Source organism: Dunckerocampus dactyliophorus, chromosome 15, assembly GCF_027744805.1.
Source record: "Dunckerocampus dactyliophorus isolate RoL2022-P2 chromosome 15, RoL_Ddac_1.1, whole genome shotgun sequence".
In the NCBI taxonomy this organism is placed as follows: Eukaryota; Metazoa; Chordata; class Actinopteri; order Syngnathiformes; family Syngnathidae; genus Dunckerocampus; species Dunckerocampus dactyliophorus.
This window is the reverse complement of record NC_072833.1, coordinates 21,892,988-21,918,174: the sequence shown is the minus strand read 5'-3', so window position 1 is coordinate 21,918,174 and position 25,187 is coordinate 21,892,988. Positions and strand designations below refer to the sequence as shown.

Sequence of the window (25,187 nt, the reverse complement as noted above, 5' to 3'; positions counted from 1 at the left end):
TCAGTTTAAAACATTCATGCCCTGCAAAATTTGGGCTGATTTCTTCACAGTATTCTAATTTTTTGAATTCCTGTTTTCGTGGGTTTAATGAGCTGGAAGCCCAAATTATGTAAAAATAAACAAATAAACACTTGAAATCGTTTAAATTGTGGGCCCTGAATCTATAATCTATGAAAGTTAAACTTTTTGAATGGAATTATGAAAATTAAACAACTTTTCCATGACATTCAAATTTTTTGGAAAGGGTGTGTACATTGTCACCAATACTCCTGACTTACTTTACATTCCTGCTAGTAACTTAAGAGCATTAAAAAGAAATGTGATACTAAAACTATTTTGAGCAATTTATCGCAAACAAGCATTCAAGTGAAATAGGCTGTACACCAGCTGATGAAAAGTTTAAGACCATAGCTCAAAAGAACCCAAACCTCAGTCAGTAATGGGTAGCTGCGCCATTCTTGTTAATCACTTGAAAAATTGGTTTGGACATGCTTGATGCCAGTGTTTACAAGAGGCTGCCGGGAGTGTTGCTCCAGGTGATGAAGATGAGATAACTTTACGGAGGGCATCTACTGTCTGGAACTGATGTACATTTTGTAAACTTCCCTTGCCATCCATCCCCAAATGTTCTCAGTTGGATTTAGATTAGGGGAACACACAGGATGTGTCCAAAAGAGTTTATTCCTCTGGAAGAAGTCCTTTGTTAGGCAGACATTGTGAAGTGCAGCGTCGTCCTGTTGAAAAAGCCAGTCATTACCACACAGACGAGAACCTTCAGTCATGAGGGATGCCCCCTGCCACATCTCCACACAGCCATCTGTCGTTTGACGCCCCTGCACAAACTGAAGCTCCTTTAGTTCCATTGAAGGAAAAAGTAGCCCAGATCATGATGGTGCCCCTTCACAGTGCCGTGTGGAAAACATCTCAGGTGGGATTTCCTTTTCATGCCAGTAATGTTGCAAAGGATCAGGATAGTCAAGCTTATTTTCTCATTAGTGAATAAAACTTACTTCTGTCTTTCAATGGCCCATGTTTGGCGCTCTTGTGCAAATTTGAAACGGGCAAGTTCGTGGCGTTGAAGGAGACGAGGCCTTTGAAGGCATTTTTTCAAATTTTTGAATTGGATTTTTTTTCAGTGGATTAACAAGAATGGTGCAGCTACTCACTGAGTCCTTTTTGAACATTTCTCATTTTGGAGGGTTTCAGGGTCTTTTTTGAGCTGTGGTCTTAAAACGTTTGATCAGCTGATGAACAGCCTATTTCACTCGAATGCTTGTTTGCAATAAATGACGAAGTCAAAAATGGTTTTGGCTCACTCCCATTTGAAGCTCTACCCAGAACCTCGAGATCAAACAGTGTAAAATGTAAATTCTTACAATTTGTCAACTGGTCTTTAAAATTTTTCTCAGGAGTGTATATAATTTGAGTGTAATTTCGTGGTGGTTAATTTGTTTTATTCAGTTAATAGGAATAAAGTAATAAAATTGATGTAATATTCAAACTCGTACTTGTAGAGATTATGTACATTATATACACAATATGTATAATAACCTGCTTTAAAAATACTAAAATTAAGTTTTAAAAAAACGTACGTTATTTATGCAATATATTACACACACACTATGTATATATAGATATATGTATGTATACACAGAGAGAGAGGGAGAGAGAGAATACAATCAATTTTTAGTAAAAACACAACAACACTGGTAGGCCACATTTTTAATTTTGAGTAACCAGAATGCATTGTAGAAGATATATAAAACAGTTGCACCAACTCGCTTTTGGGGGAGAGAAAAAAACAAAACCATAAAAAAAGAAAAGCGCCTTGAACCAATATTTTTTTTTAAAACATTTTGGAAATCAGTATCACAATAAAAAAAAAAAAGCCAATTTTTAAATTTGTGTGTTCTCCCCTACAAATATCCTCATTTAGCAAAGTGTAGGGACCTATTTACTGACAAAGAAAATAAAGTAAATGACCTCAATCACTGTTGTTATAAAGGGAGCTCCAACCTGCGGCACTGGAGCTCCACAAGGGGTAATTTTTTTCCCGGGAGGGTGGTCGCCGATTGTCAGAGTTAAAGAGTGGAACATTAAATTCTTGTGTTGTATGCTTATATACAGTATGTTACGGCATTTTAGGACTTTTTTTTTCCTTTTGTAAAGAGAGTTGATGACTACAGAGTGGGGGACGACACAAACAAGTAGTAGAAGAAGCTGATGTTGGCTGTTCATCTTGGCCCTGCCTCCCTCCTTCAATGGTGGGAGGCAAGAGGTCACAGGGTTAGCTTACAGTGACACAGTTCTTTGTACATTTGCCTCCGCAGGCGCGGCATGTCCTGCTGGCCAAAATTGAATGGCTGCCCCAGCGCCAGACACTTGCAGTACTGTATTGTGAGAGAGGGGAAAAAAAAAAAAAAAAAAAAATCAACATCAAAATTGCTCCTCACCAATTGTGAGTGATAACTGCCACCTTACATAATAGAAATAAATGTAAAAAACTTTTTGTATTTTTGCTCATGCACAGTGCACAACCCAGATGAGTTATCACCATCGCTACTCCTCCCAATTAAAGCAAAGCGCCTGTAGATGCTCGGTATTGGGTTTTCTTTTCCTACCGATACCATCCAGCATTTCATGACAGATACCGCTACCAACCAATACCAACACTGGCAGCAGCTCTTCCCTCACTCAAACATCTTGTGTCATGAACGAACACATTATACTGTCATCCCTCGCTACGTCGCGGTTCGAACATCACGCCCTCACTCTATTGCAGTTTTTCAAAAATGAATTCATAAAATGATTCCTGTTTCATGGTAGAATATGGTCTATTTTAGTTGTTTTTTTTAAAGCATATTTAAGCAAATTGTACGTATTCATGGCCTAAAATCAGCATTTTCAAGCATAGAAATGTTCAAATGATCTAAAATACAAATACAATGCATTCAAATGACGTGAAGTGGCGTCAGCTGGCTAGAGTTGATTGTTAGCTGAGTGCTAGCAGCAGGTTAGCAGTGTAGAGAGTGGCCGACAGCAGCTCATGTGTGAATGTTCACCGACATGGCTTCTTGTTAATAAAGCGATTGAAGCGCATTGTGAGTCTCCCCTTAACCATAAACAGTGGTAGTAGCGTAGATATTATACACTGGTCTCTAGGTGTCAGTAACCTTACGTTTATGAGACAATAGCCACCAAAAAGTACGCTGTCACATCTTCAAATCCAGACTAAGAAGTCAAGATTGCATTCTTGCTATAAATGCTTGTACAAGGTCTTTCATTTATTTTCTGTTGATTTTATCCATTGTGATTTTATCCGTATATCTTGTAAAGTGTCCTTAACTTTCGAGAAATTCTCCTCGTCCCGCCAGTTATTAATGCTACCTGGTATACTAGGAACAAATCAAACAACCCAAAATAATCCCCAAAGTCTAGTGTGCTCGCTCTCACATTGGCACATGTGCAACATAGTCAGAATTACTGTGATTACTCCCTCCGGCTAGTTATTTTTTACATTACAAACTTACCTGCAACACAAACGCACCACAGTCGCTGTCATTGTTCTGACGACCCACGTTCTGAAACACACAACGTTTTTATTTTGGTGAAATGTGACACATGCTAGTGGCACACAGGGCGAGTGGTTAAGGGAAAAAATGTCTCACCATTTTGAAAAATCCTTTCCACCCGGTCAAAAAGTCTTGTTGGTCTTTTTTGATGGCTTCTGCTTGCAGGTACTTAAAAATGTGCTGTGAAGAAATCATAGCAACAAAAGCATCAGCTTATGTTAGCATGCTAATGTTATTTTGGATATTTGCAGTCTCGATAGCCATGAAAGTTTCAAAAAAGTGTTACGAAAGTTACAAAAGTCCCAAAGTTTCCTGTGTAAACGACATCAACACAGAATGGGGGCGGGAACGACCCAGGAATTTTCCGCCTTCTGGGATAGCATCAGAGTCACAATAACCATGTAAAATGCTCATGACACCAAAACACATGTTAATTTTGCTGTGAAAAATAACTTTGAAAGGCATATTTGTGTTATATGTGTTCCAATATTGACATTTAATCCTTCTCACATTTTTTTGCCGCTGAAAGACATTTCTGTCGTAGAGTAGACCGAAGAAGAAGGAAGAAGTGCCGTCACTTGGAGAACCCTTCCTCTTGGAACTACACATGGAATAGATTCTTTTCATTTTGCTGTGGTGAATTTTTTTTGTTGATTTTCTGTTATCTATATTTTTTGATATTGTGCCTGCTCGTTGTATGGCAGGCTTTTGCTGGCACACTCCGCCTGTTCACATTTCCAAAAGACGTCATTCGCCGTGTCAGCTTCTTTGGTATTGTGTACGGCACATTGAGGACAGTTGTTTTGATCATGTGCCTCAGGTAAAGGAAGGTTTGGGACTGAATGTAAATTACCACAGGGTGCTTCTACCATCAGCTACAATCTCGATCCAGGCCGGGGCAAGACACAAGCACTGGTACAGATGAAAATAAAAAAGTTTTTAAAAAGACGTTTGACTATGGAAAAGCATGCCAAGGTGGCACTAAGTAAATAAAAAATAAAATAAAATCAACTAGATCATCTATGAATCTTAGAATAATATGGGTTTTCAAGCAAAATTTAAAGGCTAGCTAAACAGGGACCGCTGCTCACTCATCTTGTATCTTCATCTCTGCATACTAGATCTGTCAGTGTCAACCACTGCATAAGAGCAATGCTGTGGCTGGCTTTCGCCAAACTATTTCAATGAAGCTAAGTTAGATGTACCGTGGGTGTCGACCCAGATGTAAACACAGGGCTAGGCTAAGGCTAAAGCTATGAGTAGACGCTGCTTTAAGCCATCAATTCCTTTCAGTAATGATGGGGAATGTCAATGCCTTCATGAACTGATTGCGCTGATAAGGAACCAACAATGATACAAACAGGGAGTGGAGTCTGCTTATTTCTTCACGGAAACCGGATGCTGTCATGGACCTGCCAGGCTGTGCCACCCTGAGAGCCGACCGGGACCCAAACACCACAGGGAAAAGTACAAGTGGGGGTCTTATTCTGTACGCCAACAAAAGATGGTGCCATCAGAACCATTTGAACGTAAAAACTGATGTGCTGCACGAATTTGGAGCAAGTCGCAGGTAGCAACAGACCTTGCCAGATACTGTATCATGTGAATTCTCACGTCATCGCTCTGTGTTTACATTTCCCCAAGAGCAGACACGGATGCATTACATAATAAATTAAATGAATTGTAATGCATAACATTACAAACCCAGCATCCAGAAGCACCTATTGTTATTTCTGCTGATTTTAATCATGCTAATATGGAAAAAAGATTGAAGAAAAAAACAAAAAAATGCTCGACTGTATGTAGAGCTGCAACAATTACCGTATTTTACCGACTTAAGTCTTAAATTTTCTCCAAAATGGACGGGGTGCCTTATAATGAGGCGCGCCTTATGTGTGCACAAAATCTGTTAATGTGTGACTTTGATGAGCGCTCCGCTTGACTGACTGTAAGCATTTCCTGCCAACACGCTGCTTATATAGACGAAAGGCGGACGTGACTGAAGATAGCATGCAGACGTTAAAGGGGGAAGGATGGGGTGAAAGAAGACACTAAAGGCACGCCCCCAGTAGGTACGTACAGTACATAGTGCCGGTATGAGCATTGTGCAAAACAACATCGGTTTGGCTAAGGACCCCCGAAAATGGCACCTACAAAGAGACAGGCTTATGAGGTACAGTTTAAACTGCAAGCTATCAGTTACGCGGAGGAACATGGGAATCGAGCAGCCGCAAAAGAATTCAAGAGAAACGAATCCATGGTTCGTAAGTGGAGGAAGCAGGAAAATTAGCTTCCGGCAGATTACAAGGAAAAGCTGGCCATCTTCCGCTCCTACTGCAGCCCAACCACATCCCCAACATGGACGAGGTGCTGCGGCGTTCAAAGTGAATTTGGGAGCGGTGTGGGAGCGATGGATGACAGATTGCAAACACAGTTTTAATAAGAATGGGAGGCAGCGCCGGTCGTTACGCCACAATATGTGAATGGATGGTGGATGCTCGGGCTAACGTGTCTGGTGCACTGTTGTTTGAGCTTTCGCAAAAGCCGCACGGCAACGAGACTGACTCTGACAATGACGAGAGGGAACCTGGCGTGTTTGATGGAGAACTTGCCCCGCTGTTCATTTGGGATACAGAAGATGAGGACTTTGATGGATTTGTGGATGAGGATTTATCAAAAAATAACGTGAGTACATTGTTAAATACTTCAATAAAAGTACAACTGAACTCAGTTTTGCCCCCGCTGCCTTTTTAAAAACATACGCTAGCATGCATGCTACCGTATGTTTTAAGCTAGCATATGTTTTACCATGCCTGTGCCCAATAATACGGTGCGCCTTATGTGTTAAATACAGAAATAGCACCCGGAACTGAGACTGCGCCTTTTAGTACGGTGCACCTTATGGTCGCAAAAATACGGTAATCGATTAATCAAAGGTTAATCGATTGCCTAATTAATGGACAACTATTTTGGTAATCAATTAATTATATTTTTTTTACTTATATATGTATAATATCCTTTGATTTGAGCCTCTCAAACGTGATTATTTTTTCATTTCCTTAGTCATCCTTGAAAGCAGACCTATTATCTTTGTGTTTTAGCCACAACAAGATATTCACACATATCAGCTTTGACTTTGGAAAACAGTGATGGGCATTTTTGCCTCTTTTATGATATGTTGCGGACGCAACCACTAACTGTAGGTGTTTGCTTCACATTAATTTGGTCCATCTATGGCTCAACCGATTACTCCATTAATTGAAACAACAAGCTTCAAATATCGATATTCAATCGAAGAAAATAATCCTGATTGTAATTTTGTTTACATTTGTTTTTTGACAAACATTTAGATTTTTTAATAATTATCATTTTAACAGAATATTCAAGCAGCAACCTTGTGTTTGTGCACTTATTCGCTCTGTCAGATCAGATCTATTTCTGAATAAAGAGACGGAAATTAAAAATGACAGACAGATGGAATGGAGGTAGCATCAAAAGCCTACAAGAGGCGGGATGTGGCAGCAGTTCCAATAAAAGTCAGCATTTTATGAGTGTTTTTGGGTGACGTTTTTCCGTCTAAACTGCACGGACACGGAATCGGGCTTTGGGAACAAAGTCGACTCCTTGAAGTAAATCTTACCTTTGGGCAGCGTCTATTGAGCGTCCGCTGAGAGTCAAAGTATGTGATGGCTTTGCGAGGAATGTCGACGCTAACCAGGGACCAGTGGACTTCCAGGTGGATGGGGATCAACAGCAGATCCTTCTGGAAGATATCCACCTGTGGGGAAAGCAGGAATTAAAAAAATAAATAAATAAAGCATGCTGCGTCAAAACATTATTTTACTCGCTCCAGTCATGAGTGCTAACTGCCAACTTGCACTATTAAAATAAAAAGTATTCCTCAAGAAACAAGTCCCAAAGTTACCAAAGTCACACTTACAAAGTAAAGTTGTAATATTGCAAAAAATGTCACAATGTTATGAGAATAAAGTTGCAGTGTTACAAGTAGTGTTATGTTTGAGCACTGTTTTTTTTTTTAAATGAGCTTAATTTTTTTGTTCATTTTTTGCAGGAAGCAGCTGATCAGCCCCACCCTCTCTGGAGCCTATAAATGTGTGCAGGTGTGCTTCGCTCTGTGGCTCTCTGCTGTGTTTGTGCTGCCTTCGTCCGATGCAGGCTCGTTCCCACCTAGTCAGGCTCCAGGGCCGCTCAGCTGCTTCATGCTGGCATGATACTGACAGCAGTCTGTTTTTTTTCTTTCCTCTATTAGTTTTTAGTTGTGTTTGTCCTGGTGTCCTGGTGCTGTCCCGTTTTCGGGTTTATTTTTTTTTTAGGGGTTTAGTTGTGTTTTTTTCTCATTTCGGGGTAGCTGCCAGGTGACAGGACGACGGCCCTGTATAGTCTTGGCCTGCTCATGTCATACCCCTTTTCCAGTGAAGTGAACTTTGGTGCTGGTGCAGATTTAGTTCAGGGCTGGAGTCGAACCAGTGTTGGCCATGGACAGACTCTACACCAGATTCATTTTCCATGAATCGTCACAAGGGTTACGCTTCCGATCAGGAAATAAAAAGGGAGATCAGCCTAAGTCACGCAATTTAAATAATGTTTATTAGTCAAATGTCCGGAAGAAAAGCAATGACTCCCCTGAAGGTTTTATTTTGAAGATTACTCATCTTCTGTCAGAATTTGACAAACTACCAGGCAATCAATAATTAAAAAATACTTACAGCTATTATTTTGTGTTTAAGACTACAGTATTTGTTCTTGAAAGTTACATGAAGCAGTGACTAAACACTGCTCTGTCACACAGATAAAACACTTCCTGCTCTCCAAAATAAAGTACAATACGCAATTGTATGCTAGAAATAACCATAAAAAAACATAATGTAAATGTAATATGAGTGTGTATTAAAAGTAATAAACCTAGATGGTGACTTATATGTTTATATTTATAGTATGTATGCGGTGGAAAACACTCTCCATCACAAACATGATGCAATCGCTCCTCCCGCCAGGAATTGCTCCAAAGTGTAAGAGTCACAACTTGTACATAGCATATACCAGCAACGGCTATTTTGCTTACGTTTTTCGTCCACCGCTTGACTCCTTCATAACCTTTTGTCCTTAGCTTATCGTAAAAAAAGCTGTTGAAAAAGTGAACCTGAAAAAGACCAAACAAGACAGAGGTGACATTAAGAAACGAATCAAGAAGAGAATCTTCTTGATAACCTGCTACTCGCCTTCTCTGGAACCGAATCCATGACCAGGTCGCCATACATGTTCATAATCTGGGAAAAAAAAGGAAGGATATTAGACATTTTACGTGACTATTTGCATTATTGTGTTGTAGTCCAACCTACCTGGTCGTTGAGCCAGTTCTGCCCGTACAGCGTACCAAGGTCGTCCATGGTCAGGACGTGCCGTTTGTAGTTGACTCTAAATGTTTTGGCCAGACTGGATCCGGAGGAACGCTGGAAGGACTGTATTAAGTGTTGGACCACTGCTTTCCTACAGAGTAAAACGTCCAGAAACAGACAAACTGTATCAGACTTTGAGGTGTGCCGAAAGGAGTGGCTCTCCTGTAATTTTTTGCTATTGAGACCTGGGGGTGAAGTATAAATTCTCACTTCTTGAAACCAATAGTCACAATAGGTTGTGGGACTATCTGTGTGGTTGCATGTCATACATAAAACCAAAGGGGAAGAAGTTGACAACCTGGCAGTTTTCTGCCTTTGGTCATAGGATCAGCCGTAACAAAGGCGGGATGGACAGTGCTTGTGTTCTGCAATGCCGGCACATGGAGGTGGGAAATTAAATACCCAACACTTATGTTCTTTGTCACCAGAGACCTCTTTTTATCAGATGCTGTAAAACTGCTGCATTCTATAGCCAGATGGACCAGTGCAGTTCGTTTAAAGCAATGTTGTGGGAAAATTGTGGTGCACGTTACAAGTATTTGCCACTTAGTACAGTTCATCAAGTTTACGGTGCATTTATAACCTGTGCGGTTGGGAAAAGTTATCGCCGAAGATGTCCTGGAGCCTCTCTGCGACGTCTTCGACGTGGATTGGGATCAAACTGCCGTATTTCTGCAGCGACTCCTCAAGAATACCTGGAGAGTAAATGATAGAGAACGATGAGATCCTTCCTCCAGTTATTAGTATTGATTGCCACCGCCGCCTAATTCCTACCAGTCACACAGCTCATGTGTTCTTCGGAAAGCGCAGGCTCCACTTGTTTGTCCTCGATTTCCTGTCTCCCTCTGTCCCCTTGCCTGTCGGATGAGATGCCACTCCGTTTGTCTGCCGGAAAAAAAGATGAGAAAAGAGATATAAGTCAGGAAAAAAATTCTGCGTTGACATTGTAGCCCCCCAGTTCTGTGAAGGTGCCGTTTATACAAAGGTACGCCGCTTTCTGGCCTGGGTTGACGTATGAAATACTTGTCGATACTCAGGACAGGCAAGTATCCTGTTATGGACGTGACTCCTCAAAAACTTCGAAGCTGTGTTTTTTTCATGTGTTGCAGGAGTTTTTATGGCTTTCTCTCATGTTGCTTTTCCAGTTAGATGGTGCTAAAAAAAGGCGGAAAAAATTCATTTTGTAATGTTACTACTGAGTTAACATCATGTCGTTGGTGACATTTATGAAAATGGAGAAAAAAGCTAAAAAAAATGCTAACATTTGACATCAATGGAAGCCATTTTTTCCACCCATACAATGAATGCGATGGGGGTGCAAAGTTAACCCAACATTTCTCGCTGTGAAACATGTTTGTACAGGTAGTCGTCCTGCAACTGTGATGTAAGTTGAGTTTTAGTGTAGCTAAATTAACAGACCACTACACTGCTGAGTTACCACTGTCCATTTCATAGTAGAAGATCCTTTCACATGTTCAACAATTCCATCTTTATCCTTGATGATAGCGGCCGTGGCATCAACCGAGCATGCAACCAATGTCCATTTCTCCACTGTGTTACGATGTCTAATCTTGCTTCACTTTTCACTTTCCTTTTCACGCTGCCACCAACAGAGTCTGCCTCATGCTTGACAGATAATGGACGTTCAAGTTAAGTACAGTCATGGCTTGCCACATCTCGATTCCAATTTTGTGGCTTCACTCTCATGGTTTATTTGTATTTGTACTTTATTTATCCCACAGCGGGAAAATTCACTTGTTACAGCAGCAAGCAAGATACGCAAGTAAAGAATACAGTGTAAAGAAAACATATTGACTACAACATGGTTCAGGTGGTACAGGTAACGTGTATCAAAAACATTAATAAATTATACTGCTTTATGGTTGAATATGCCCTGTTAGTTAAAAAAATGCATGTTTAAGCAAATTTGACATATTTTTGGCCCAAACTGAGCATTTTCACCGGATGTAGACGCATTTTGCACATGCGTTTCCAGTTCGGATTACGTAATGCGTAAAAAAAACAATCGTAGGACATAATGGGTTGAGCATGAAGTCAATCAGACAACACTTCTGTATTTTGTTTTGCATCGCAATTCTGGTTAAGTGGCCCCAAAAAAGTAGGACGTTGGAATAAGCAAACATGATTTAGTGTTGTGTATGTCGTCAAAAGTTCCATTTTCGATAAAAAGGAGTTTTCACCATGGCAGTTTCAAATATTGAAAATTAACAAACAGGCAGGAAAAGCACAGTATTTTCCTGTCTTTTTCCTCCCTTCTGTTAACGGTTTCATACAAATGTCACCGACAGGGAATGCTGCAAAGGACGATGTTAATCTGACATTTCTAGCAGTGTTTCCCGAAAAGTTACAAAAGCTGTCTTTGTCTGTGTCGCGGGGCTTTGTCAGTCTTTTCTACAATTTTCTGCATCAAAGTTCTGGTTAAATGTTGCAGCAGGAAAAAGCAAAGTGAAAGTTAAGTGAAAAGCAAACAACCAATACTATACTATATACTATGCCACCGAAAGTTCAGACTTTCCTCACCAGGCACTGGATGATAATAAATTAAATGAATTAATTAATCACACAAGAAATTAAAATGAACTCGATAATTTTTCCGGCTTGAATATATTGCCATGTGCATGTGTCTGCTGTCCTCGTCCCTCGCCTCCAAAGGGCAGGAAGAGGAGTTCACTCTGTGCATTGGTCTCAGCACCTTGGGGCATTTAGTCCATAAAACAATTGCATGAATGGAGTGGGCCATTTTTTTTCAGTCATACAGTCGCTGTCTCAATGTGTAGAGGTGGGGCCGCTAGCATAAACAAAGAGTGCAACATCCATCATTTAGGGAAGTAATTCCAGCAAAGAGTGTAAACACGACCAATTTGTTTCACTGTTCTACAGGGCTCTAATAATGGTAATAATCATATTTAGAAAGTCATAAACAGGTTTTCTATGCTCTATGAAAATATTCCATTTGTTAATATTGAGTCCTACTTTGCAGAAATTCACTTATCGCGGTCGGGTCTGGAACCAATTGACACAGAAGGCTCCTCTCTCTCAAATATTAACAAATCTGTATTAGTGAGCATTCATAACCCATCCACCTCACACATGTGCCATATCAAGAATCTCTGTTCATTCAAAATGGCATCAATAAAATGCACCTGTGTTGGCTAACATACGCCTGCCCGTGCCACAGCACCACCGGCACCGTAGGCCACCTGATCCACAGCACGGCTGCATTTTATTTATGTTAAAATGGTGCCAAAAAAGGCAGCACAGAGAGGGTTGCGTAATGTGAATAGTAGGGTAATGTCATGTTGTCTGTGACATTTATATAAAACCGTTATGGAAAAAGCAGAAAAAAACAGGAAAATATAGCTAAATATGCAAACTTTTGCAATCGTCCAGTATCGGTCCATCTTTTTTCCACCCTTTTCCATAAATGTCACTGACATGGAATGAGGTGAGCGATGACGTTAACTTGACATTTCTACCTGTGTCTCCTCAAAAGATACAAAAGCTGTCGCAGCACATTTTTTTCATGTCGTTGTACCGATTAAATGACAGGAAAAAAAAGTAGAATTAACCAAGTTCCCTACCTTTATTCAGCTGTGTGAACCTTGCGTTAACCTCACGGTTGTCTTCATCGTCTGTGTCGGGAGATGTCCGGTAGCGCTTTACCCGCCTGTGTTTTCCATAATAATTGTACTTTCGTTTGAGGCTGCATCGCAGCCCCAAGAAGTACGCCCACTGGGCACGCTGACGCCAGCTCTTCCAGTGCTGGCTGAGCCGGAACCCAATGCCGCCATGGAGCCGTAAACGGCGGCGGGAGCGCTTCAGCGAGCGGAAGCTGTCATGGCGGGACTGGAAAAAATGGCGTCCTAGCGCCCTAGCCTGGGAAAATGCCTCGTGTGCAACGGCGTCATCATCATTCGTCGTCTGCAACGGTGCAACATTTGGGTACTGGGCGGATTGGGAGGAAAAGTCTGGGAAGTTCCTCTCCACGACGGCCACCTGCTCTCCATGATACTCTTCTTCTGTCTCATTCTCTTCCCAACAATCCCCCTTGAATTCAGCGCCCCGCACGTTCAATTTGGGGTGGTCTTCCTCGTCACCGATGGCCTCGATCCAGCTGATCCCGTCTCCATCCTCTTCCTCTTCCTCCTCTTCCTCATCCTCAACAAACTCGCCCTGCCATGCCTTCTCCTTCTGGCCGAGTCGGAGGTGCATCGGGCTGGGAATGCTGTGGTCTGAAACCGGGACGATGAGGTGGTCTCCTGGGATGCCACCTACAGGCAAAACGCAGGGAATAGAAGCACCATTTATTTCAATAGACAATTGAATAATTCATTCATAATTAATATGAAATATTAAACAAAAAATACAATGCAATTTTAATAATTAATGGAAATAATATAAAAGAAAATAAATAACTCCCTTAGTCTTGATTTGCCTCACAACCTTGCGCTTCAAATTTTTTGGCTTCACTCATCACAATTTTTCACAAAATATATTTAAAAATGGTTCAATACAGCCTATTAGTCAAAACATATGCATATTTAAGCAAATGTTACATACTTTTTACCTAAATTAATCATTTTCAAACATAAAATTTGCTACATGAACTAAAATACAAATATAAGGCATTCAAAGACGATACGTAGTATTCTACGCAGGTGACTAGTTGTCAGTTATGTTCGGTGAGACACAAAAGCGCCAGACTTGATCGCGGAAACAGGCTTTTATTTTATAGTTTCGATGCCCACTCCGCTGACCAGAAGAAATAGCTGCACCAACACCAACGAAGACAAAGCCGGTGAGCACCAAGTGCGCACCAATAAAGAAAAAGTGGCTAAAAAGTTTGGCTTAACTTCATAAAAAAAAAGTTAAAAAAAAAAAAAAAAAAAAAGAGCGGATGGCTCAGTGCAATATTGCCAACACAATATCATGCAAAGGAGCACGACCAACATGACTTAAAGACTTCTGGATTCATTTGTGTAGAACCAACCCCCTGAGTGTCCCATCTTTGATGCTCTACATCTGACTTCCTCTAAGCCACCGGTGTCAAACTCAAGGCCCGCGGGCCAAATGAGGCCCGCCACGTCATTTTATGTGGCCCGCGAGAGCAATTAAATAGGTCAAAAGCGTGCTTTGATCAAAACCTACATTTCCCACAATGCCTGTCGACTACAATACGAAGTGACTGCTCACCGCCACTAAACGGCAGTGTCTCCACATCAATGCCAACGAGTTGAATTGACAAATAAACAATGATCCCAAAATGTCCGAGAGAAAAGTTGATGCGGATGGAAGACCGTTTCAAAAAAGATGGAAAGGCGGGTACTTGTTTGTGCTTCAAGGAGAAAGACCGGTATGTCTTTTGTGTTACGAAGCGGTGTCGGTTGTTCAAGAGTACAATCTGCGTCGGCATTTTGACACTAAACACGCAGCTAAGTACGCTAAAGCTAGCCTTCAAGAAAAGCAACAAATTGGCCAAGAATTAGAAGGCAAACTGTGGTTGCAGCAGAGAGTGGTCACAAAATCCACAGCCAAAAACAATGCGGCAGTGGAAGCTAGCTTCATTGTGGCTGAAGAAACTGCCCACGCTTCCAAGTGTTTTTCAGAGGTCAGAGGGAGCGTTTTTTGAAGCAGTGCATGCTGAAGGTCTGTGAGCAGGTGTGTCCCGACCAATTACAGACTTTAAGAAATATCAGTTTTTAGGTTAGTCACTAACCTAAAAACTTGACCAATATAGTTGTAAACTGAGTCAACTTTTATTTTGTAATTTTTAGTTGATTACATATTATTTATGTGTAGCTGCTGTTGCAATTATTTAGTGCTTGCAGGTTTTATGTTTGCATGCAGACAAATTATTGTAGTCAAAACATCAGTTGGATGCAAGACTGTGCAAATGCTACATCTGTCATACATGTTGTTAGCAGCTCACAATTGTTGATTTTACAGCAATTAAGCCCATTTTAACTTTGACACAAACGTTTTGAACAAAGTTAATGTCATCACTTGTGTTTTATGTTATTTTTCTTAATTCACTTGGATAGTTTGATCCTTGATTGATGGAGTAGTGTGGGTTTCATAAGCTGACAAATTCAAATGATATATGTTGTAACAGAGCAACAAGTAAAGATATTTTTTTCTATGCAACTGTAATGTTTGTCACTTGAATAAGTCATGAATCTAGATTTATTTAACATTAAGGAGTTGTTACGTTTATTTTACATTACATTCGATTACATTTAGTTTATTTATAAGTTACATCTGGCCCATTGAGGACAGCCATTATGTCGATGTGGCCCTAAGTGAAAATGAGTTTGACACCCCTGCTCTAAGCAGTCAGAATCAGGGAAGTCAAACAATAAATGGCGTCTGTCTCATGGCAATGTAACCGAGGGTTTCAGGATGCCCGCTGATGTGGAAGTTCCGTGTAAATAAAGGACGGGATCTATGGCGACAGGAGATAAGTTTATTCATGTGCACAGCTAGTCTCATTTCGCGAAAGTCAAGACACCTTCTCAACCATCACAACACAATTCCGTCCTTCAAAATAAGAGTGCTGCAGTGTACATCCTTTTTACCGGTAACAAATTAAGGATGTCACAAAATTCAACACTGAGGCAAACAAAGTATACTAGTGCTAATAAAGTCATCCAGCTAACGTTAGCATGTGTACTTTTCATCCACAAATCTTTTACAAGTTGTTTGAGATTCTGCACCCAGGTTAGTGCATGTTAAGTGGCGGCAGCATCACACACCAACACATAAACAACAGCATGTGTGGAAAGTCTTTTTTTTTCCATGAGCTTTTCAAAAGTAAACATCTTTTCTGAAAGTGTACTCCTGTACACTGTGTCCACAATTATTAGGCAATTTGCATTATTGATTATTAGTTTTATTATTTAACAACAACAGTGCTCCTGGTCAATTGCAACTGTAAATAAACCTCAAACTTGAATATTTGAGGAAGTGATAGTGAGGTTTTCGCTTTTGTTGACAATATCTCCATGTGCACAATTATTAGGCAATTCAAAGAAAAACAAATATTGCAGTTGCACTACTTTATTTTCATTTTTTAATGTCTGAATGATAAACAAAACAAAAGTTACAAATATATATTCTGACATTTCCAAAAATAAATCAGTGACCAATATAGCCACCGTTCTTTTCAACAACACGGAAAAGCCTTCCATCCATTAAGTCTGCCAGTTTCTTGATCATTTGACCATCAACTTTTTGTGCAGCAGCAACCAAAGCCTCCCAGACACTGTTCAGAGAAGTGTACCTTTTTCTGCCCTGTAAATCTTAGGTTTAATGGCCCACAAGTACTTAATAGGGTTTAGGTCAGGTGAGCAAGGAGGTCATGTCGTTATTATTTAAGACCTTTATTAGCTAGCCACTCTGTGGAGTACTTGGATGCATAAGATGGAGCATTGTCCTGCATAAAGATCATGGTCTTCTTTAAAAGATGCACAGTTTTTCCTGTACCTCTGTGTGGAAAAAGTAGTAGGTTTGGGAGTTGAATTTGAGTCCATCTTCAACCTGAAAAGGCCCACAAGCTCACCTTTGAATAATTCCAGCCTTTACCAGGACACCGCCTCCACCTTGCTGAGGCGTCTGAGTTGGAGTGGAGCTCTGTGCCCATTGCTGATGCAGCCACGGGCCCATCAAGAGTCACTCATCTCATCAGTCCATAAAACTTTTGAAAAATCTGTCTTCAGATATTTCTTGGCCAAGTCATAGCCTTTCAACTTGTGTGTCTTGTTCAGCGGTGGTGGGGTTTCAGTCTTTCTTACCATGGCCATGTCTCTGAGCACTGAACACCATTTACCAGGAATATGACAGCACTGGAGAATAATGGGTTCCTGGGAGCTTCGCGTTTGATTTTTCTCAAATATTTGGCAGTTAATTTGCATGTTTTTCTCTCGAAACGTTTCTTGCGACCCTTTATGCACATGCAACAAAACATTTCAAGAGCACTGCATCCGTATGACAGATGTTTTACAGTTCTTGACTTTTCAGAAACTGTTAAATCTCTTTTCTGGCCCATTTTGCCAGAGGAGAAGCTGCTGCCTAATAATTGCGCACACCTAATAAAAGGGTGTTGTTGATCTCCTAAGACCACACCCTCCCTCAGTACACACATGCACATCACCTGGTCCTGGTATGCTTAAACCCAATAGGCATTCAAGTTTATTCAGCTTGGGGTTGGAAAATGTGCATAAAAATGAGAATGTGGTCAAAATACTGACTTGCCTAGTAATTTGCACACAGAGTAAAAGAAAGGGACTTCATAGCATTTATACTTGTATTCATGTTGAATGGTTGGGTATTTATATACTGGTTGAAAATAGGCCTGTGACAAATTCATAGTAAAGTTGATAAAAAGCTCATATCATTAAATAATTCATGGGGAAGTTCAGACATTCTGGTTAGCACCCCCATTTAAACCATGCAAACTTTTATGACCCTGCTTCTTGAAATCATTGGCATCGAGAATCATTAGGAACTGGAATCTAAACAAGGCACCAGAATCATTCAAATTCAAACAATGCCCAAGCCTGGGCACAATAAAACCTCATCAAAATGCCTAATAAAAACACGGGCTCCTGTTGCGGCCATAACTCACGCCAAGCTAAAACTCAACTCTGAAACCTCGACGTTGCTTGCTGTCCGCCTTGCACTCATCTCCTTTCAGGAACACATTTACAGCAACACGCCGCACGGTGGTCTAGTGGTTAGCACGTTGGCCAGTACAGGAACAGTCTGGAGATCGGGAAGACCTGGGTTCGATTCTCCCCTGGGCATTTCTGTGTGGAGTTTGCATGTTCTCCCCGTGTGCGCGTGGGTTTACTCCGGCTTCCTCCCACATTCCCAAAAACATGCAGGTGAGGTTAATTGGCGACTCTAAATTGTCCATAGGTATGAATGTATGAATGTGAGTGTGAGCGTGTTTGTCTATATGTGCCCTGCGATTGGCTGGCGACCAGTCCAGGGTGTACCCCGCCTGTCGCCCGAAGTCAGCATGTCCAGCATGCCCCTGCGACCCTAATGAGGATGAAGCGGTATAGAAAATGGATGGATGGATTTACAGCAACACACACGAGTTTGACTGTCAAGTCATATTGTATGAAAATGTCATGTGATCAAGATCGTAGCATTCTGAGCACATGGGGGTGACCAATTTATCCTATTTTGATTGATGAGCTTAATTTGTGTTCATAAATAATTGAAAAAAGACATGAGATTAACAGAAGATCTATACTTAACACTGGGATGTCACGAGATCTTGTAAGATTTAAACGAGACAAGATTTCTGGTTCAGAAAAAAAATGTCTTGTGAGCACTAAGCCTGGGACGATAATAAATAACTAAATAAATCACACAATAAATAAAAATGAACTAGATCATTTTTGCCAGCCTCAATATATTGCCATGTGCATGCATGTCTGTTTTCCTCGTCTCCTGCTCCAAACAGGCAGGAAGAAGAGTCACACTCTGCATTGGTTTCAGCACCAAATGCATCTGCTAACAGAGTTGTGGCAAGTTGTCGTTTTTCAAGCCATGTTGTTCCTATTTTATGCGCATTTTTCTTATGTGTGATATGCCCAATTTCCGACAGATTGTGCAATAGTCGTTTCCAAAAAAAAAAAAAAAAAAAAAAAAGGTACTTTTGTTGCACACCTGCCATGTTTAGCTGAGTGTTTTAGCCTTTTTCTCTGAGGTGGAAAAAGTCGAAAATTAGATCTGTTTATTGGTAGGGATCCCCATTAGCTGTGCTCTTAAAAAAATACTAATAAATACTTTTAAAAAAACAACATTCAACGCTTAGTGAACTATGGAAAAAATCTAAAGAATCAGATTCGACTATGAAAATCCTTAGTCGAAGACAACCCTACAGATAACGTGAACATGAACCAGGCTAGTGTGCGTAACGATGTACCTGCTGCTGAAGTTTACGAGAAAGTTCAAGTGCGCACGTCCTACATACAGCTCTAATCGTCCACTCTTAACTTTAGCTAGCAACGGACTACACTGAAACAACATATCCGCGTGGCTCTTCCGTCCCCTCCTGTCACACCAACAAGTCTTCAAGTAAAGTAAAAATGATGTTCAGCGTGTTCATTTATCCATTTCATTCGTCACTTATATGTATTTTGCATTGTTTTCTGCATTTAAAACTATTTTTTTCTCTATAAAATGTGATTTGTGTGCATTACATTCGTGCTTCTCGTTTTGTTACATTACATTGTACATACATTTAGTTTTCTTTATGAGTTACATCTGGCCCATTGAGGACAGCCATTATGTCGATGTGGCCCTAAGTGAAAATGAGTTTGACACCCCTGCTCTAAGCAGTCAGAATCAGGGAAGTCTATAAAATGTGATTTGTGTTCATATTATGGTGTCTGGAACAGATGTCTTTCTAAATAACAAAATAAAAGAAAAATGCGTAAAGTATTATATGGTAATTAGACCTGTCACGTTCATTGATTAGTCAAACGATTAAAAAAAATGAAGTCGGTCAATTTCCTGGCCTTGATAAATTGAGCATGCGTGTTTGTTTCCTCTCTCTACTGCACAGGCTGGATGACAAGAGGGTTCACTCTGCACATTGGTGAAGTTAGTTTCATGTTGGACGTTGGATATTCGTCTCCGTCGCTGTTAATTTCACGTTGGATATTTGTCTCCGTACTAGCAGCGGTAGTTCCCCCTCACAGTGCCCTGGCTGCTCTCTCATGGTGCGGGGAGCTCACACGGTAAGAGCGTATGGAAATATTATCATTCACAACGGCATGTCTTCACAAACACTAACCAGCCCTCTCCTGAACTAAACATGTCAAGGCGGCAACTGGAAACATCGGTGAAAAAAACTTTGATACTCTTACTAGCCACAGCAATAGCCAGTGTAAGCTAGCTGGGTTAGCTTGGTTTAGCAGGACATGCTACTGCAGCTTTGTGTGTGTATGCGTGTGTGCACCACTCAGGCTTAATGAGGTGTGCTTTACTGCATGTTAATGTAACCCAGCGTTTTAGGTTGGCCGCTGACTTCGTGCACGTTGTGTGTGAAATTGGGACAACAGCCACGGCTTCAAGAGGCACTCAATAGCTATCTCACTTAGCCATATTCAAAACACATTTTCATCATACTTCACACTTACAGCCTTCAAAATAAGAGCGGCGCATATCCTGTCTAATAGTGGTAATAAAATAAGTGTCCTAAAAATAGCTTACATTAATAAAAGTGTTCCAATTGCATGTGCAATTTTATGTAAAAGCTCTTACACACTCCTGAGAAATGTAAAAAGTTTATTGCTTTCGATGTGATGGACTCACATTATTATGCCATAAAATTAATTTAAAAATTGTCTCAAAAAAATGTTGTCAATGATAGACTATCAACAATATTTGTAGGACAATTATCGTCAAAAAAAGCAAATATTTTTTTATCATGACAGGACTAACGGCAATAATAATTATTGAGGTGTCTCTTTTCTTTTATTTATCGATTTAATGGTTTCTAGCACAAGGGTGTTCAACGCCAGGCCACTACCAGCCCACAAGAGTCACTTTACATGCCCATTGAACACTACACCACTTATGATGATCTAGTATTATTACCGAGTGGGTGCAAAATAACATTTTAAAAAATGATAGATTACCTCCTCCGGTGTCGTCCTGGCCCACAGCAGTCAGACCCAGATCTCCCTGCCAGCGGTTCTGGGTCAGGCTACCGCCACTGTCTCGCATTATCCACGGACACCCTGCAACCTGCGCCAGCGCGTCACCTAAAACACAACATGACCAAATACACATTAGTGATGACTTCAAATGCTATATTTCCTATACTATACATTAAACTGCGCATTGTTTCTATAGTATTTGGGGGATGGTTAGCAATTAGGTACAGCTAAGTGAAGCACTACACCCACACCAACTATAATAATAGTCTGCTAGGCTACGTCATATCATACAATTAAAGCCTCGTTAGCATTCTATTATAAAGAATTAGCTCCGAAGCTAGCTTGCTAACGGCGGGATATTAGCAAGAAAGTGCTATTTGAGAACATTAGGTTGCTCGCGTCGTCTTATTCCAAACGTGGACAAACTTCGACGCCATTTCTCACGTTTTTTTACCACCAAAAATGTATGAATAATTAAGGGACAATTAAAGTTAGCTTAAGCACACTAGCTGCCGGTTAGCCATGTTGTCGTTGCCAACGCGAGCTAGCGTGTTAGCACCATTAAATTAAACGTTGCGTGTAACGTCTGCCGCACGTATTTCCACGTTACTTACCGTTTAATGGTCGATGTATTTAAATATATATCCGTTTGGGAGCTGAGCCGCGTCGAATGCTGGGTATTATTATCGTTGTAACAAAAAATGCTAACTGTGATGCCAACGCTTCATTGAATGAAAGTCAGCTGTCGCCTTCTTCGTCGATGTCTTTGACGGTTTGAATAAACACGCAAACACACCGCAACTTGGTGTTAGCATGTGTTAAATAAAAAAAGACTTTCTAATCATTTAAAGAACAATATTTATATACGCTAATGTAGCTAAGAAGACAACAGCAGCAGTAGCGCTCATGTCTTCCGACGTCCGTCGCACATCAAACACGTCATATAGGTTGGCACGTCAAAGGAAGCATATTTTTTGCTATATGAACGTGTATATTTTGTAAAACTGAAAACACTAATTTGGCTTTATGAACATGTACTTTACTGATTGTTAACTAGCAAAAAAAAAAACAAAACAAAAGGAAAAAAATCGGTGTTAAAAGCGGCAAAATGACAAACGATATACTTATTTTAAAAAAGGGGGGCTGTCACGAAATCTGCTTGGCAACACGTCACCTAAGAAATGTTAGGTCCGCCTAGCAACACGTCGACATTTTATGTAAAAACTATTATCACTAATAAAACGCCAAATACTACTACTTCTTGTACTACTACTACTATTATTATTAGTAGTAATAATAATAATAACTGACAAACATGAAGTCTGCCCAACAACACACTTTTAATAAAGTGCTTCGAATATTGTTTTGATTTATCTAAATAAATACTAAATTGACCTGTGGGACAGTTATTACTGTTAGTTATTACACCACCAAATATGGTGTTGTTCATATGGTTGCTGAGCAACCAGCGACCTTGTGTAACTATGTGTCAATTAGGGAACTGAGTGCGTGTTCACGAGCTGTAGTAATCCAAGCTAACAATGTATCAATCATAATCCAAACAGTTCATGAAGTACAAATTATCCGTACAGAACTCAGGGCAAAAAATAATACTTAGTTTTTGATTTCTTGCCTCTTTGGAGCTTATACAACATCCCACAATTCAGAATTTGATTTAAAATAATCTTTTCACTTTAGATTTTACAGAGTGTCCACATTACCTATGGTATTTCGGGAAGCATTTTTTCTTCTTCTACTTGTACTTGTGCTAGGAACACAAAATAGCACAACTCTTACATGACTATACGGTGTTCCCTCGTTTATCGCGGGTGATAGGTTCCCAAAATAGCCTGCAATAAGCGAAATCTGCGACGTAGCCAACTTTATTATTATTTTTTTACAATTATATGTTTTAAGGCTGTAAACATAAACTTTATACACTTTTCTCAGACAGGCAATAACATTTTCTAACACTTCTCTCTTGTTTAAACACTCAGAAAAGTTCAAACCTTCATTTGAATTTTAATGATCAACTTACAGGTCAGACAGAAGAAATTATTATGTCACTCACGCGTATTTCACTGCCGTTCCGCTGTACTGTCGCATTTTTGTATCCTTGTTAAAACATGTTGCTGCAGTCCTCCTCCTGTTGCAGTCCTCCTCCGTTCGAACCGAAGATTCATTTACAAGCTAGCAAGCAAGCAAGCTAGATGACACAGGAGACATGGCAGGGCGGCACCAAGGAGATTGACTGACAAGGGGCTACAGCCAATCAGGACGCATAAAACAATGGCCAGTGCAGACAGACAGAGGGAAGAGAGAGACACTCCTTCCCATAATGCAATTTTTCTTAAAGGGCAAGGCTCGGCCTGTCACACATTGCTGTTAGAAGAAAAAAAAGAAGCACTGAAAAAATTCAGAGAAACATAAACATAAACCATAAACATAAACCTAGTGGTAGACGAGTGAAACTGCAAATAGCGATGCTGTGCCTGTCCAGTGCATGCAGGGGCACTTCAATATAAACCTGAAAAGGTCTGCCACCTCATCTTGGCTTGTTGCGCGCTTGACAAGGTGTCTCTCCGCAGAAGGAACCCCCCCCCGAGCCAACCAATCAATCAATGCAGAGCCTGTCCCACCACTCAGTGCCACTGCCATTGAAACAAGTGACAGTCTCCCTATTAGCCATCTTTGAAAAGTGCAGCATCGTTGTCGTTGTGGAGCTGTGGACCAGTTCTACACTCTCAGCAGGGTCCTTGAGGGTGCATGAGAGTTTGCCCACCAGTGTACTTGAGTTTTGTGGACTTGGAGAAGGCATTCGACCGTGTTCCTCAAGGAATTCTGTGGGGAGCACTCCGGGAGTATGGGGTATCGGACCAGCTAATTCAGGCTGTTTGTTCCCTGTATGACGGTTGTCAGAGTTTGGTTCGCATTGCCGGCAATAAGTCGGACCCGTTTCCAGTGTTGGACTCATGCCAAGGCTGCCCTTTGTCACCAATTCTGTTCATTATTTTTATGGACAGAATTTGTACGCACAGCCAGCGCGTTGACGGGTTCCAGTTTGGTGGGTCTCTGTTTTTTACAGATGATGTGGTCCTGCTGGCTTCATCGAAGCGTGACTTTCAACTCTCACTGGATCGGTTCGTAGCCGAGTGTGAAGCGGGCGGGATGAGAGTCAGCGCCTCCAAGGCCGAGTCCATGGTTCTTGCCCGGAAAAGGGTGGACTGTCATCTCCGGGGATGAGATCCTGCCCCAAGTGGAGGAGTTTAAATACCTCAGGGTCTTGTTCACGAGTGAGGGATGGAAGGATGCAACGCGAGATCGACAAACAAACTGGTGCGGCGTCTGCAGTGATGCGGACTCTACATCGGTCTGTTGTGGTGAAGAGAGAGCTGAGCCAAAAGGCAAAGCTCTCAATTTACCGGTGGATCTACGTTCCTACCCTCACCTATGGTCATGAGCTTTGGGTAATGACTGAAAAGATAAGATCGCAGGTAGAAGTGGCTGAAATGAGTTTCCTCCATAAGGTGGCTGGGCTCTCCCTTAGAGATAAGGTGAGAAGCACTGTCATCCGGGAGAAACTCGGAGTAGAACCGCTGCTCCTCCGCATTGAGAGGAGCCAGATGAGGTGGCTCCGGCATCTGGTCAGGATGCCTCCCGGACGCTTCCCTGGGGCAAGTCCGACCAGTAGAAGGCCTCGGGGAAGACCCAGGACACGGAGAGACTGTCTCCCAACTGGCCTGGGGACACCTTGGGATCAGCTGGGAGGAGCTGGACGAAGTGGCCAGGGAGAGGAAAATCTGGGCCTCCCTGCTTAGGGGGCTGCCCCCACGACGCGATCTCGGATAAGCAGCAGAAGATGGATGGATGGATGGATGGATGAAGGTAATAGACTGTTGGGAATAAGTTAATATAATTTCATGCAACAAATAGTAGAAAAATAGAATTGAAGTTGTAAATGTAGACCAGCGCTTCTGGTAGTGGTTAGGCCAGCAGAGTAGGCTTTGCTACCCCTGACTGCACAATACGGATTATTATACAGTATTTCGAACATAATTTTTACAATAAAATATCCCTTATTTTGAAAATTCACATACATTTACACACAATTCAATGTAGGTATTTACAATTATTTTTTTTAAACTAGTTTCCATGGCCCGGCGGTAGGGGACCTCTGCTTTATTTTATTTATGGATTTGGCTGTGTCATGGCTGGAGTTTTTGAAGTATTGAAAGAACTAGACATTACTGTCATGTTTATTTGCATTTTGACTAACGACACGGTAATGAGGGAGAGGCTCCAGCATGCCCCCGCAACCCAAGTGACGAGAAGCGGCATAGAAAATGGATGGATGGAAACTAATGTTGCTTATCCTCCTCCAGTTACAAACATTCATGTCTGTGAGCTGCGACACACTTTTTGGCACTAACTTTGATGTCAAACCACTTTTTTTTAAAACATTTCTGAGACTCCGCTTTCCTCTGATCCAACAGAATTCT

The 25,187-nt window shown here is 41.0% G+C and overlaps 1 protein-coding gene across 2 annotated transcripts; it reads right to left on the bottom strand.

The window, feature by feature from the left end:
• Positions 1-1,707: 1,707 nt before the first annotated feature.
• On the bottom strand, positions 1,708-22,876 carry LOC129168470 (sentrin-specific protease 3-like). 2 transcript variants are annotated; one of them, XM_054753784.1, is made up of 12 exons: positions 22,760-22,876; positions 20,668-20,793; positions 12,592-13,281; positions 9,764-9,874; positions 9,573-9,684; positions 8,933-9,080; positions 8,813-8,860; positions 8,656-8,733; positions 7,213-7,350; positions 3,669-3,752; positions 3,531-3,581; positions 1,708-2,390 (listed from the first exon to the last, which is right to left on the bottom strand). In XM_054753784.1, the coding sequence occupies exons 2-12, from the start codon at positions 20,753-20,755 to the stop codon at positions 2,280-2,282; spliced, it is 1,659 nt and encodes a 552-aa protein (XP_054609759.1). In that variant the 5' UTR covers positions 20,756-20,793; positions 22,760-22,876; the 3' UTR covers positions 1,708-2,279. The 2 variants fall into 2 exon arrangements, with proteins under 2 accessions (XP_054609759.1, XP_054609758.1); XM_054753783.1 differs by lacking the exon at positions 22,760-22,876 and adding an exon at positions 21,303-21,636.
• Positions 22,877-25,187: the final 2,311 nt, after the last annotated feature.

Coding starts and splice junctions, on each gene's coding strand:
- LOC129168470 (XM_054753784.1), bottom strand. CDS start 20,755: ATGCGAGACAGTGGCGGTAGCCTGACCCAGAACCGCTGGCAGGGAGAT. Junction 13,282..20,667: donor CCAGGACGACACCGGAGGAG/GTAATCTATCAT, acceptor TTTTGCCTGTAG/GTGGCATCCCAGGAGACCAC. Junction 2,391..3,530: donor GTGGTGCGTTTGTGTTGCAG/GTAAGTTTGTAA, acceptor CTCACAATACAG/TACTGCAAGTGTCTGGCGCT.